This window comes from Sinocyclocheilus anshuiensis, unplaced genomic scaffold (genome assembly GCF_001515605.1).
Source record: "Sinocyclocheilus anshuiensis isolate Anshui unplaced genomic scaffold, SAMN03320099.WGS_v1.1 scaffold1199, whole genome shotgun sequence".
NCBI classification, from domain to species: Eukaryota; Metazoa; Chordata; class Actinopteri; order Cypriniformes; family Cyprinidae; genus Sinocyclocheilus; species Sinocyclocheilus anshuiensis.
This window is the reverse complement of record NW_015540934.1, coordinates 573,770-587,257: the sequence shown is the minus strand read 5'-3', so window position 1 is coordinate 587,257 and position 13,488 is coordinate 573,770. Positions and strand designations below refer to the sequence as shown.

The 13,488-nt window shown below is 36.2% G+C and overlaps 1 protein-coding gene across 1 annotated transcript in view; it reads right to left on the bottom strand.

Annotated features, from left to right (window-relative positions):
* LOC107689516 (secretin receptor-like) overlaps positions 1–5,867 on the bottom strand; it is a 16,776-nt gene extending 10,909 nt beyond the window's left edge. Inside the window, exons 1-2 of the mRNA XM_016487521.1 lie at positions 5,862–5,867; positions 3,403–3,517 (exon numbers count right to left, since the gene is read on the bottom strand). Of these exons, the coding sequence (XP_016343007.1) occupies positions 3,403–3,517; positions 5,862–5,867 (121 nt within the window). The remainder of the gene's footprint in view (positions 1–3,402; positions 3,518–5,861) is intronic.
* Between the last annotated feature and the right edge of the window lie 7,621 nt (positions 5,868–13,488).

Here is a 13,488-nt window from a genome sequence, read left to right as displayed (position 1 = left end):
AGAGGAGTCTGCTCTGTGCCCAAAGTAGGAGGCGTCGAGCCATCCTGTACAGGGAACGTGACCTGAGACCACCTTAGTGGTTGATATAGGCTACCACCGTCATGCTGTCCGATCTGACCAGGACGTGATGCCCTTTTAAGGATGGCAGGAAGGTTTTCAGGGCCAGAAAAACCACCATCATTTCAAGGCAGTTGATACGAAGGCACCGCTCGTGGATCAACCAGGAGCCGGACGCCGGACCGCCCTCTAACAGGGCGCCCCAACCCTGTGTTGGAGGCATCCGTCATAATTATCTTCCTCCTGGAGGTCAGTCCCAACTGTACGCCTGGTTGAAACAGGCGAGAAGTTGTCCAAGGGGCCACAGCTTTGATACAACGATGGGTTACCCTGACATAAAACCGACCCAGGTGCCAGGCATGGGACGGGACATGGGCTTTGCCAAAATTGGAGAGGCCACATGTGAAGCAGGCCTAGAGGAATCACAGAGGAGGCAGCTGCCATTTCTGATGAAATGATGCTCTGAGCCGACTTATATAGAGGTCGGCTCCGCCCATTCTGGTGGGCTAGAGTGCCATTGGTTTGTGCAGCTACACAAACATTAACAAATCAGGCTTCAGTACCAGTGTAAACAGGAGTTTCCCCATACACAACGTGAGAGAACGTTCGAAAGGGAACTAGATCAATATTATTTTACTAGCATTAATACACTATTATAGTTTTATTTATATTCTGAAACTGTTTTTAATTTTAATTTTTAGCTTTTTTTTGTTTGTTTAAAGTAATTTTGTTGTGTATTGTTGTCATTGGTATTATTATTATTTTTTATATGTCTTTTTTTAATTTAATTTTTATTTTAGTTTTTGTTTAGATTTTAGTACTTCAACTAAAGAAAAACTAGAAATGTTGCCTTGGCAACTAACTGAAATGTAAAAAAAAAAAATTTTTTTTCATATTTCATTTGATTTCAGTTAATGTTTTTATATCTCTTTATTGTTTACAAACAAATGCAATCTTTTTACATTCTTCCTTGAACTTGTTTTTTGTTCTCTCTCTCTCTCTGTCTCTCTCTGATGAATGGCACAGTCTTTCTCTTCTATTGCCCCTTTTGCTGTCTCTTTCTCTCTCTCTCAGTCTGATGAATGGCAGGAAAAGTTGCATGGAGTTGTAAATGTTTCTTTGTTTCTCCAGTGAAATACGGAGAGGATAGGTTGTTAGGACCAAAAGAGATCTGTACAGCGTTGTACTGTTATTGTGATGTGCCTGTGTTGACAGGCCTGTATTGACTGTTTCCTGTGCATGTAAAGGACAGACGATATTTTGCGAAAGGATTTCTGCTTACAGAGTGAGAAACCTTAAGGCCTGTTCACACAGACAGTTTTATTGTCGGGGGTCTGAGAGTGGTCCTTCCAACTGATGAAAGGTATTCCACAAAGCAGGTTATGTGAAAGTTAGGTTCACGGGTCAGTAAGCATATACCCTCATCTTTAGCAACTTATTCTCTGAATGTAACCACAACTGCCCAGTAGGTGACGATATTCACTAAGAATGCTAACTGCATTTACACAAAAGAAGAAGAAAGAAGATGGCAATTTCTTAGCTTCTGACTGTTTCCAATCTTGGATTCAGTTCTCTGTTGAGAATTGGGCCTGTCCCAGTTCCCACATGTGTGATCTTTGCACTCGAACACTTATCTACTTACAAGACATGTTTCCTGTATTTGACCAAAGTGTTCAAGCGGGCATTAAGACGACACATGTGATTACAACTTTTGATTACCTGATGGGACACACTTACAACATGCTATTGTAAAAATGCAGGTTTTACTGAGCTTTACTTAGACATTTTAATTTTCAATACTTTGCACTTTAAAATAACCTTTTAAATGTCTGTTCAGTAGTCCCTATGAAACAGACGACACAATTTAGTGATTGTGGGGCTTCTAATTGTAGAACATTTACAATTGTATAACATTTTAATACCAAATTATATGTAAGATCTAATTAATTTGAATTACACTAGAAAGTTTCCTTTGAATTCTCATGATTTGTGGCACACGAGTTAGTATTATTTCGACTTGGGACAGTCTTGCAATCTGTGGCCACAAGTGTGGGTATGGGACAGGTCCTAAGTTTCAAACTCTGGGTTGACTGAACTACCTCCAGATGGCATCTTTGGAACCGATAGATAACCACGCGTAAGCAAGGTTTTCGTTAATCAACTGAGAGTTTGAGGGTATATGTGATGATAAATGATAAGTTAACCTGGACAGGTACCTTGAAACGAGTTAACATTTTAGCACTTTTTTTTAAATGGGCTTTTGGTTAAATGCCTGAAAAAAGGTCTGTGTTTAACACAAGCTCAATATATTTTCACATCTTAATCTATGACATAAAATACAGCCGTAATACCACCTTGTGATTTTTCTTTTAAAGCTTTGACTTGTTTTGAAAAAGGAGGTTGCTAACAAGTGGCTAAATGGCATTACAGAGGTTGTCAGGGACATTAAACATCATCATTTAAAAATTCTGTGGTAGTTCGTTTTTAGCCTAAGTGTAGCTTTTTACTTCCGGCATTGTATTTAGGCTTCAAAATTCATAAAAGTTATGTTCATTTGTGAAGATTATCATGATGAACAAAAAAGTGCAAGAATCATAAACTTGTGTTGGTCACAGAGCTTATTTTCCGCAATAATGCAATGCAAAAATCCAGTTGGGCTTTTGTCAAGGGAACCAGGGTGATGTGAACTTCTGTGTTTAACTACATAAATACGTAATCACTGCAGAGCTCTACAGCGTTGCTGCTTATTTGCATAAAGATAAATTCTTCTCAACTTTGACACGTTGCTGTACATGCCCACATTACATCAATGATCTCTGTTGCTCATGCCACTGTAAATCACCAACTGTCATTGAATCTGGTCGCTTTGTCTTTCCAAAGCACTGTATGTGTAAACGGCATTAGAGTTTATGAGACTGTCACTTGAGCACACATAGACACTCTCAACCAAAAACAACAGACGTGCACACACATTACATTGTATCCTGAGTGGGCAATAGTTGTGCCAGCGTTAGACCAGCAAGTGTGTGTGTACTCACTGCGCTGGAGGGCATTATATATATCTATAATCTGATAAGGGTGTGATTTATGGAATATGGATTATAGAGGCCATTCTCTAAACTTCCCTCCTGATATCGCATTACACCTCTTAGGAACACACAAAAACACTTATCATTTTGTATGTCCACATAAACGACAAGTATAAAAGGGCATTAGGTGTCTTGATGTGTATGAAGGAGGCTTTTGGAAAACACTCTAGGCATATCAAAAATAGCTGCCCTCTATATGAACTCAATCGTCTCATTAGGTGTGTGTATGAGAGAGAGAGTGACTGTAATGGCTCGCCTGTGCGTGTGGACCCGGTCTCTGTCAGGTTCTCTTGATAGATGATGTTGTAGCAGTTTTCCTCCTCTCTGAGTAGCATGAATTCTAGATCACATTCTGGAGGAATGGCACACACCTTCACACGCACATGCACATATGTATATATTGGTATCAAACACAAACCTGTACAGCACACAAACAACTCAGACGGCTTCAAATGAAGTAATGACATATATTCACTACCGGGCAGACATTTGGAATAAATAAGATTTTGTTTAATGTTTTTCAAATAAGTCTCTTATGTTCAAATATATATATAATAGCCTATGATATATATTCTCATGTTTTTATACTGACAACAAAAACACCTAGAAAAAGTTAATCATATTTTAATCGTATTTTTGCAATAGCAATAGTACACTCTAAAAAATGCTGGGTTAAATATAAAACAACCCAACCACTGGGTCAAAACAACCGTTCAACAAGGCTGCATTTATTTGATCAAAAACACAGTAAAAACTGTAATATTTCTGAAGGATCATGTGACACTGAAGACTGGAGTAATGTTGCTGAAAATGGAGCTTTGCATCACAGAAATAAATTACATTTTTAAATATATTCAAATAGAAAACATTATAATAATTATAATAATCTTTCACAATATTACTGTTTTTACATAAATGCCTTGGTAAACAAGTAAGACTTCCAAAAACACTTCCAAAAAATAATTACATTCTTAATTATTTCAAACTTTTGACCAGTAGTGTATATATAAAGTATAATGCAATACAATAATATATATATATATATATATATATATATATATATATATATAATAATATTACTTTTTTTTTATATTACAATGATTAAAATGTACTCTTTAAAATTTAACACTTTTTAAGTAAATATTGTAAAGTTTTATGTATTTGATCACTTATTTTAAACAATTTTTTGTGACAATACTAGCTGGGTCAAAACAACCCAACAGCTGGGTTTGTCCCTTTTTAACCCAGCGCTGGGTTATATTTAACCCAGCATTCTTTAGAGAGTATAGTCAGTAAAATCACACTAACATACATTTATATAATGGAGGTAGATTTTAATTTTAAACCTGTTGATTTTAATAAGATTTTAATTAAGTGTTGTCACACGTTTTGTTTTAATTGACAACAATTTCTCAACAAATATCTCTTGGCCAGAGCAATAGTTTGATATTTATATTAGTGTTTTTGTTCTTTCATGAATCAATAAACAAATTACAACTTTCCCCCTACGTGACAACATGCCCCTCTGTGTTAACTATATCAATGAACATTAAATAACCTTTGCATCATATAAAACAGTTTCTGCAGTACGTCGCCTGTACAACAAATGCAACATTCTGCTCTAAACTCACGTGAGAAGAGGCGTGAAGTAAAGCCGCGAGAGCAACCAGGTGTAAAACGGCAGATGTCTTCATTTACAAAACGTCTGACGGCAGAGCTCGATAACAAGCCAATGATCTCGGTCTTGTGATGGAAAAATCTCCTGGCGCTCGGTCCCTCCGTAGGAAAGTTTCATCTCCTCTCGCGCATTCCTTGACGCTCGAGCGCAGTGAACATACAGAGCACGAATGTGCGCGCAACGCGTCCGGTGTTCCTGTTGGTCAGCCCACGAGCGACTGCTGATCCAGACACTTCGCTGACATCTCCCCCAAACATCTACCTGACTGTTCACTGCCCTCGGATGCTTGCGTCTCTCAGCACAACCTCTGATTTACTCTTAACCATCTGCTGCACTCAGTTATTGCGCACAAAGAAAATATGACCATGAAATGTGGGCTCACTGTGAACCTTCGTGCACTTGATATGATACAGATAAAACAAGATATAAGACATTTTCCCATGTGAGTGACTGTATAATAGTAATTAATAGCTGGATTTTTACATTTTCAAAAGAGAATATAGTGCTTCTTTCCCTCCACAATTAAGGTGTTATGAGTGAAAGGTTGCTAAAGGTTTTCTCAGTGAGTTTTCACACATTACACTCTTTGTCCCTATTTTACCCAGCACTGGGTTGTATTTAACCCAGCATTTTTTAGAGTGTACTATTTAGGATGTTGTAGGTGGTTGCTAATGTGTTTTTATGAATTTTCACACTTTGTCATTGGCTGTTGGTGTTGGTGTTTCTAGGTGGTTGCTAGCATCCATCAATAAATGGAATTCTGGGATTTTTTTGTACCTAGTACATTGTACCTATATTGTTGCCAAGTCTGTGGTTTTCCCACAGAATTGGGCTGTTTTACACTCTTGCCGAGAGCTGTTTTTAGTCCGCGGGTTAAAGCGAAGATAACTTCAACGGAGGGGGTTATGAAACGCCACCACTGCGACTGCCACTGACGAAGGGGAAAACTGTGGAAAACCCACGATTGGGCCAGTTTTATTTAGCAGTTGGCTGGTTTTGTCTTGCAGACCTGGCAACCCTGACTGTACCCCACTCACTTTCATTGCATGGATAAAAAACACAGAGACATTTTTCAAAGTTTCTTCTTTTGTGTTCCATAAATGGGTTTGGAACCGAATTTTCATATTTTGGTGAACTACCCATTAAAAATGAACAATAATACTTACGATAGTTAAAAATCTCAAACAGCCCTGTCTTAAGTCTAAGTTCCAGATTTACTAACATCTTGCGCCAGCACAAACCCTCTTTTGGTTTTAAAAAACTAATGTAAGGATTTACTAAAGACACAGTCAAAAATTAGCGATGAAAAGGTGTGAACAGTTATTTTTGCAGCTGACCCTATATGCATTTGAGTTTCCCTTTCAGACACAAAATTCATGGAAGGAGTGTATTTAAATAAATCATGCAAGGTGGTTTACTACGGTTTGCGGTAGTCACTTTACTGGTATATTTGCTATTATTTAACACACAAAAAAACATATCTTAAAGGTATAGTTCACCCAAAAATGAAAATTACCCCATGATTTACTCACCCTCAAGCCATCCCAGGTGTATATGACTTTCTTCTTTCAGACAAATACAATCAGAGTACAATTAGCTTTATAATGGCAGTGAATGGGTGTTGAGATTTTGAAGCAAAATAAAGTGCATCCATCCATCATAAAAAGTGCTTCACACGGCTCCGGGGGTTTAATAAAGGCCTTCTGAAGTGAAGTGATGCATTTGTGTAAGAAAAAATATCCCTATTTAAAACTATAAACTGTAATCTCTAGCTTGCGCTAGCTGTCATAAGCGCATTCCTGAGAGAGTGGCATTCCAGAGGATGATGTCGGACGTAGGCGTAGCGTAAACTCCAGTGAGAAGTGACGAATGCGGAAGCACAGAGGAGAGAGCAAAACAAAACACTGGTCATGAATTAGAAGTACAAAACAAGGATTTGTAAAGAAAATTGTCGAAAATGTTTCGATATAAGCCAAGAGAAAACTGGTTTTCCTTTGCTTAAAACAAAACTTGGTTCTCGTGAGACTAGCATATTCTCACCGGAGCTGACGCTATGCCTATGTCATCCGCTGGAACAGCCACACTCTCTTGTGAACGTGCTTATGACAGTTAGCGGAAGCTAGAGATTACAGTTTATAAAGTTTTAAATATGGACATTTTTCTTACACAAGCGCATCGCTTCGCTTCAGAAGGCCTTTATTAATCCCACGTGTGGAGCACTTTTTATGATGGATGGATGCACTTTATTCTGCTTCAAAATCTCAACACCCATTCACTGCCATTATAAAGCTTGGAAGAGCCAGGACATTTTTTAACATAACTCTGATTGTATTCGTCTGAAAGAAGAAAGTCATATGCACCTGGGATGGCTTGAGGGTGAGTAAATCATGGGGCAATTTTAATTTTTGGGTGAACTATATCTTTAACCCATTTTGTGCCTATGTTGTTCTTACATTACCCACACCTGATCATCATCAGCTCTGCTTGTTTGTGACCCAATGCTAATTTACGTTACTCTTGATAGATTGGTCATTATGAAAATGATCTGGCTGTGTCTGTGTTCCTTCATTTGCACATTGTCAGTAGATCATCAGCAGAACTTTCCACTTCCATTGGCACTTTTTTAGGATTGTGCTCTCATGCAAATTTACCCTGTTTAGTAAACCTGGCCCTAAATGAACACTACATATGGATATAGGACAACATGTGTGAGGTTGTGCCTGGTGACTACCTAATGATATATGTATTAAAAAACAGTTAGTTCCAGTCCATATTTTTAATTGGCCGATTAACGGCATTACAGGTGTGCTGATATACAGTCCAACAATGCTGGGACTGTTCAGTGTTTGTATCACGCCGCTTGTCTGTGTTCATTGTGAGTGAATCATTGAATCGTTCACCCAACCAATTTGTTCAAAATCAGTTCATTCAAGAACAAAATGCTAAAACAGTGTTGCGTGGTTGATTCTCTTTTGCCTTCGCAAAAACTGACAACGTCACAGGCAATATTGTTTCTAAGGTACTCAATATGAACTTATTTTTATCAAGCTGTTATATAAAAGTAATCACATTCACAATTGTGCTTTTCGGTCTGAATATCAATAGATAAATGACAACATTGATTTTGACCCATGTCAGCATTTCATTTCCTGTGCTACAGGATGTGCTGAGTTTCTTTGAAAACACTTAATGCAACTATTAATTAATGATTAAACATTCTCTCCTTCTCTCTCTCTTGTGTTCAAGAAGCGATGAGTTACTTATATCCCCCATTTAAGCAGATTTAGATAAACCCTTATTGCTCATTACAGCCTTTAATAAAAAGCCCTGCTTTCTAATATTCAGAAACAGCAAACAGTGGATCACACTGACAGCTGCGAGCTGTATTGCTGTGCGGGTTGATGTTCCATTTGCCATATTTGGAAATAATACAGACACATTTGGAGCATATTATGATATAAAGATGTTTATGTAAGCACTCAATAAGTACTGCTTTTAACTCTAAAATGTAGGACAACAGGATGTTCTCAAATAAGAAAAAAAAAGCGTTTTGGTTGGTTTTGGTGGAGAGAAATGTACCTGCATGTCAAACTTTTTTTCAATCTCATATACGTTTCTCAGGTCCCACACATACACTCACAGGCCTGCAGTATGCGGAAGTCTGGAGATTAATGTCTGCTGGTGCTTATGTAAACTGATGTGCTGTCTCTCTTTGATCAATGAGGTGCTTTTTTATTGACTTGATAACAAGATTATTCTCACCAGACAAAAGTTTGTCTGTGTGAACTTGTTTTCACCATGAAAACAAAAGAGATCTGCTGTACCGCTCCCTATATGGTAATGTTGCCATCTACACAGGTGTGTACAAGTGCAATTGGACTGCATTTGTGAAATGATGTGGGGTCACCATCCCATTGCCTCCTCTGCCCTTTGAATTCTTCAAAACCCAAAATGTTACATTTAAGTATTTATTGTGTACTGACAAGCATATAAATATATTACTATAATAAACTTAAATGACATTTCTTTTCAAACTTGCATGTCATGTATTTCAATATATTAGTTATTACACACTTGTAATAATGATGTTGCTATTTAGTATATTTAAAATATATTAACTTTAAATGTAATATTGAAAAGCACACTACATTATAATAAAATTGTAATCAAGTACTTTAGTTACATGTGCTTTGAGGTTAGCCAATACTTCAAAATAAGTGTATTTCTGTAAAGATAAAATATTATTAAAACATAATGATTTAAAAGTTACTTTAAAGTAAAACTTTTAATTTTTACAACATTACAAAGTGCACTTTTTAAAACGGTACTTAAGTGTGTTAAAATACTTAGTCATGAAGGTGAACTCTTCAAGTACACTTAAAATATTGCAACACTTTTTTGATGTCAAGCGTTAATGGAACATGTTCATAGATTGGGGATAATTTAACTAAAAATGAAAATTCTGTCATCATTTACTAACCCTCATGTCGTCCCAAACTTTCTTTCTTTTGCGGAACTTTCTTTCTTTTGTCTTTTTTTGTCCATAAAGTGAAAGTCATTGGGGCCCCGTGCTGTTTTTCTTTGTATGGAAAAAAAACAGAAAAAAAAAAAAAACAGTTGTAGCATTTCTCCAAATATCTTCTTTCCTGTTTTGCAGGAGAAAGAAAGTCATACAGGTTTGGAACGACATGATGGTGAATAAATGATGAGAGAATCTTCATTTTGGGGTCCTTTTAATGTGATGTGCAAAGCTGCTAGGACCTGTGTGAACTTGTGGAGAATTGACTTCATGCACCAAAATAACAAGTCAAACAGTTCATTAACATTTGAGCATAGATTCTACTTTATCTGGTGCTTTGTTTTCTAACACAAAAACCTTCAGAATTATTTGAACAGAATTTGAGAATTGTTCAAATGCCTTTTTGGACCTCTCTATTCACACAAAACTGACAAACCCAAACATCATGATGTTGTCACATTGGTGAATTCATTTTATGGTGCGGTAATTTCCACAGACAAGATGAGCTCTCATTGTAAACATTGTTGAAGCCACGATCGTAACTGTCATGCCTTCATCATACCTAACAAATTATCTATATATAGCCAAGCAGACATCAAAGGAAGATTTGAAACGTTGCAAGGCAACCTCGGGTATAATTCACCAGCAAACCAAAGAAAATTACAACCAGTGTCCATAGTAAAGAAACATTCTATCAATGCATCTCTCTCCCTCTCTCTCACACACACACACACACTTCTCTCTGCAGTGATTCACAGCATGGCTGAAAGCTTTGTAGGTTTTAGACAGTCTGCAACAACTCAACCTTGTGTGCTGCATCATAACTACTGTACACAGTAAAGAAAAACTCGGCATGTTACACACACACACACACACACACACACACATGTTTGATCAGTTACCATGCATAAACTTTTAGAGGCCACATTAAGAGGTTAAATTGCTTATATCACTTGTATTTTTACTTGTTTGTTTATGGTACCACCACTATTTTATTAACTAATTCAGGTAGTAAACGAATATTAAAGGGATAATCCATCCAAAAATGACATCTCTGTCATCATTTACTCATGCTCATGTCATTCCAAACCTGTGTAAGTTTCTTTTTTCTGTTGAACACAAAAGGAGATATTTTGAAGAATGTTGGTAACCAAACAGTTGATGGTAGCCATTGACTTCTAGCCACGGACTAGTATTTTTTTTTCTCCATAATATGCAAGTCAATGGCTATCATCAACTGTTTGGTTACTTAATTAGCAATAAATTAGCACAAGAAATGATTTCAACTCAACCCACATTTTCCTTAAAAAGACAATCAATCAATCAATCAAATTATGTATAGCATATACAATGGAAATGATTAGAGACCATTTTTGGATAATTTAAAAGCAGAAATGTGAAGCGTATTAACTCTTCTGTAAAAATTCTTTAAATTCGAATTATTTAATATTAATTCTTAATCCCTATTAAGCTGCAAAACGGTTTAAATAATCTTTTACAGCTTTTGCAGGGGTTTTAGAATTTATAGTGCTACATTTTCATGGCAAAAAAGTAAAATTGAATATTACTTTATTGTAACATTTTATGTGTTCTATGTTTCTGTTTATACTTTATTTACAGTAGTGGTAATAATTCACACTGTAAAATTCACTGCAATTGTAGAGCAGGGCTTCATAACCAAATATTAAAGCAGTGCTGACCCCATTTCAACAAGATTTGTTTAACAACTGTTATGATTCAATTCTGACCAGTCCTGTTCATTTGGAAACTCGTGGGAACTGTTGAGGACTGTAAAGTTGTTATTTAGAATGAAGTTTAAGCTGTTGATTTATTGTATAGATGTTTTGCATAAGTCACAATTATAGGGATGTTTTTTTATACAATTTTAATAACTGAACATGCACTGTAATATGCACTATATTATAATAATTATTTTTTAAATTCCTTATACTGCAGCCAAGTTTTTAAAGAGATGATCATTTCATAATTTTTTAGGGCAATGAACTTCATTTCATTTTAGCATATCAATTTGTTGGGAGTAACATCTGAACGTGAATCTCAGAGTGAATTCTTGGAAATAGTGTTGTAAAACCCTAAATGTTATAATGTTTATGGTCTCTTATGTTGTGTATCCGTAAGCACATATCTCAACAGATCAGTACAATGATGCTAGTATATCACTCTGTGTCAAAAGACAGTAGGTTTACAGTCTGTACAGTGCATATTTCTACAAAGAAGTCCTGCCCTGATGAATGTTAGCAGTAATTGTCTGAGCACAAAATGAATCACCCTCACTGATCTCCACGGACGGCACTGCACTATTTCTTATTTATTTATACATTGAACAACTGCCTCTATCTAGTGGCTGTAAACAGATACTACTGCACGATGTTTATGAACTTATGAAAAATCGCTTTCGCAGTGATTCTGTGTGCCGAGATCAGAAATTTTAAGGATGTCGCAGGAAACAGTTATGTATCCTCTCCGTTTATAGGTAGCCTATCTGGACAGTATACAACTCAAAAATAGGCTATTGCTTGAGGTCTAGTTCATCCTTAAAGGGGTCATATGATGCTGCTAAAAATAACATTAGTTAGAATGAGCCGTTTTAGGTAGGCGTGGCTGACTCTTAACTTTTATAAAGAATATCTCTTTGGATTTGAGACTTTAGTCTTTGCAACTTTACAGATCTTCTTTATGCACCAAGAGCTTGTAACACTCCAAAGAGAAAGGAACAATTGAAATCGCATCATATGACCCCTTTAAATTCTTCTCTCTGTATCAGCGTCACTGTTGCCTGGGCAACGCGGGACATTCGCTCAGATCAAACCAAGCAGCACCTGCGGGGAGTCCCAGAGCAGCGCTCAGCATCACCGCAATCACAGGCAAATGCACTCTATATTTGACCGCATTTCGTAATCGATTATATAGTATAATACGCTTTGACAACAGAATGATCTGCCTGTGATTGACAGTAGGTCTGTTCTTCTGATAAACATCCAGCTGTCACGTGCTTGTTGACAGGGAGAGAAACGCAGTCGTGCTGTGCTTCTCGTGATCAGTGCGGATTCGTGACTGTCATAAGCAGGTGTTCAGGTTTGATTTTCTCCATTATCCATTATGCAACTTATGCAATATATAGGATGCCGTTTTAATAATGCAATTAAGCTTTATGGAATCTTTCCGAACAGACGATCGACATCTAGTGAGTTTACAAACTCTCATACATGTATGAATATTTTATAAAGTTCACAAATGAATGCTGTTTTTGGCTTATTGTTACTATTTAGCTACTTGCGCGTGCATTGCGATCAGTTCGGGCGGTAACGCCGACAAAAGCATGGCAATGGCATTATGTATTACTTTATTATACATGCACATAATAATATTTGACAAAGACTGCATGACAAAGTTTGCAAAGTCACCAAATTAATCAAATGAATAGCAAGAGGAGCTCTTTATATTGTTTTTGAGGGGGGTAGTAAAAGGATGTCCTGACGTGAAACTGTCGACAATGCACTCATTTATTGAAACCACCAAACCTAAAATGAATGCACATAAATTCAAATACCTTTATACTGTATGTCTTTTGATTATTATTTTTTTTACTTATAGACAGTGCTAATAACGCCAGTGTTGATACTTGTCTCAAACAACAAAGACCTTTAGGCCTTGAAGAATAAATAACAGTGACAAATAAAATGTAACGCGTATAAAATAGTAACAGATCGAATGTGCTATTTTCACTTAACTGCATGTTAATTTCAATTATATGAAAATGTTTTGTAGTTTAAATTTATATTAAAAATACCTAATTATCATTGTTATATCCTTATAATTAATTTAATAATTACTTCTATTGTATTTGAAATATCGTTAAAGCCGAATGTACTGAGCATTTATGGTAAACAAAAAATACTTTAATGTCATTTATTTCATATATATCATATATTTGTAATTACGCATTTGCAACAACATTGGAGTTTAGTATGTAGTATATAGAATATCCCTAAATGTAATATTGAATAACATGCTTAAATTATTATTAATTAAAATTATGAACAAGTCTTTACATGCATGTACTTTAGTATGTTAGTCAACACATCTTCTTTAAAGCACTACAAAAGATTAAAACATAATAATTT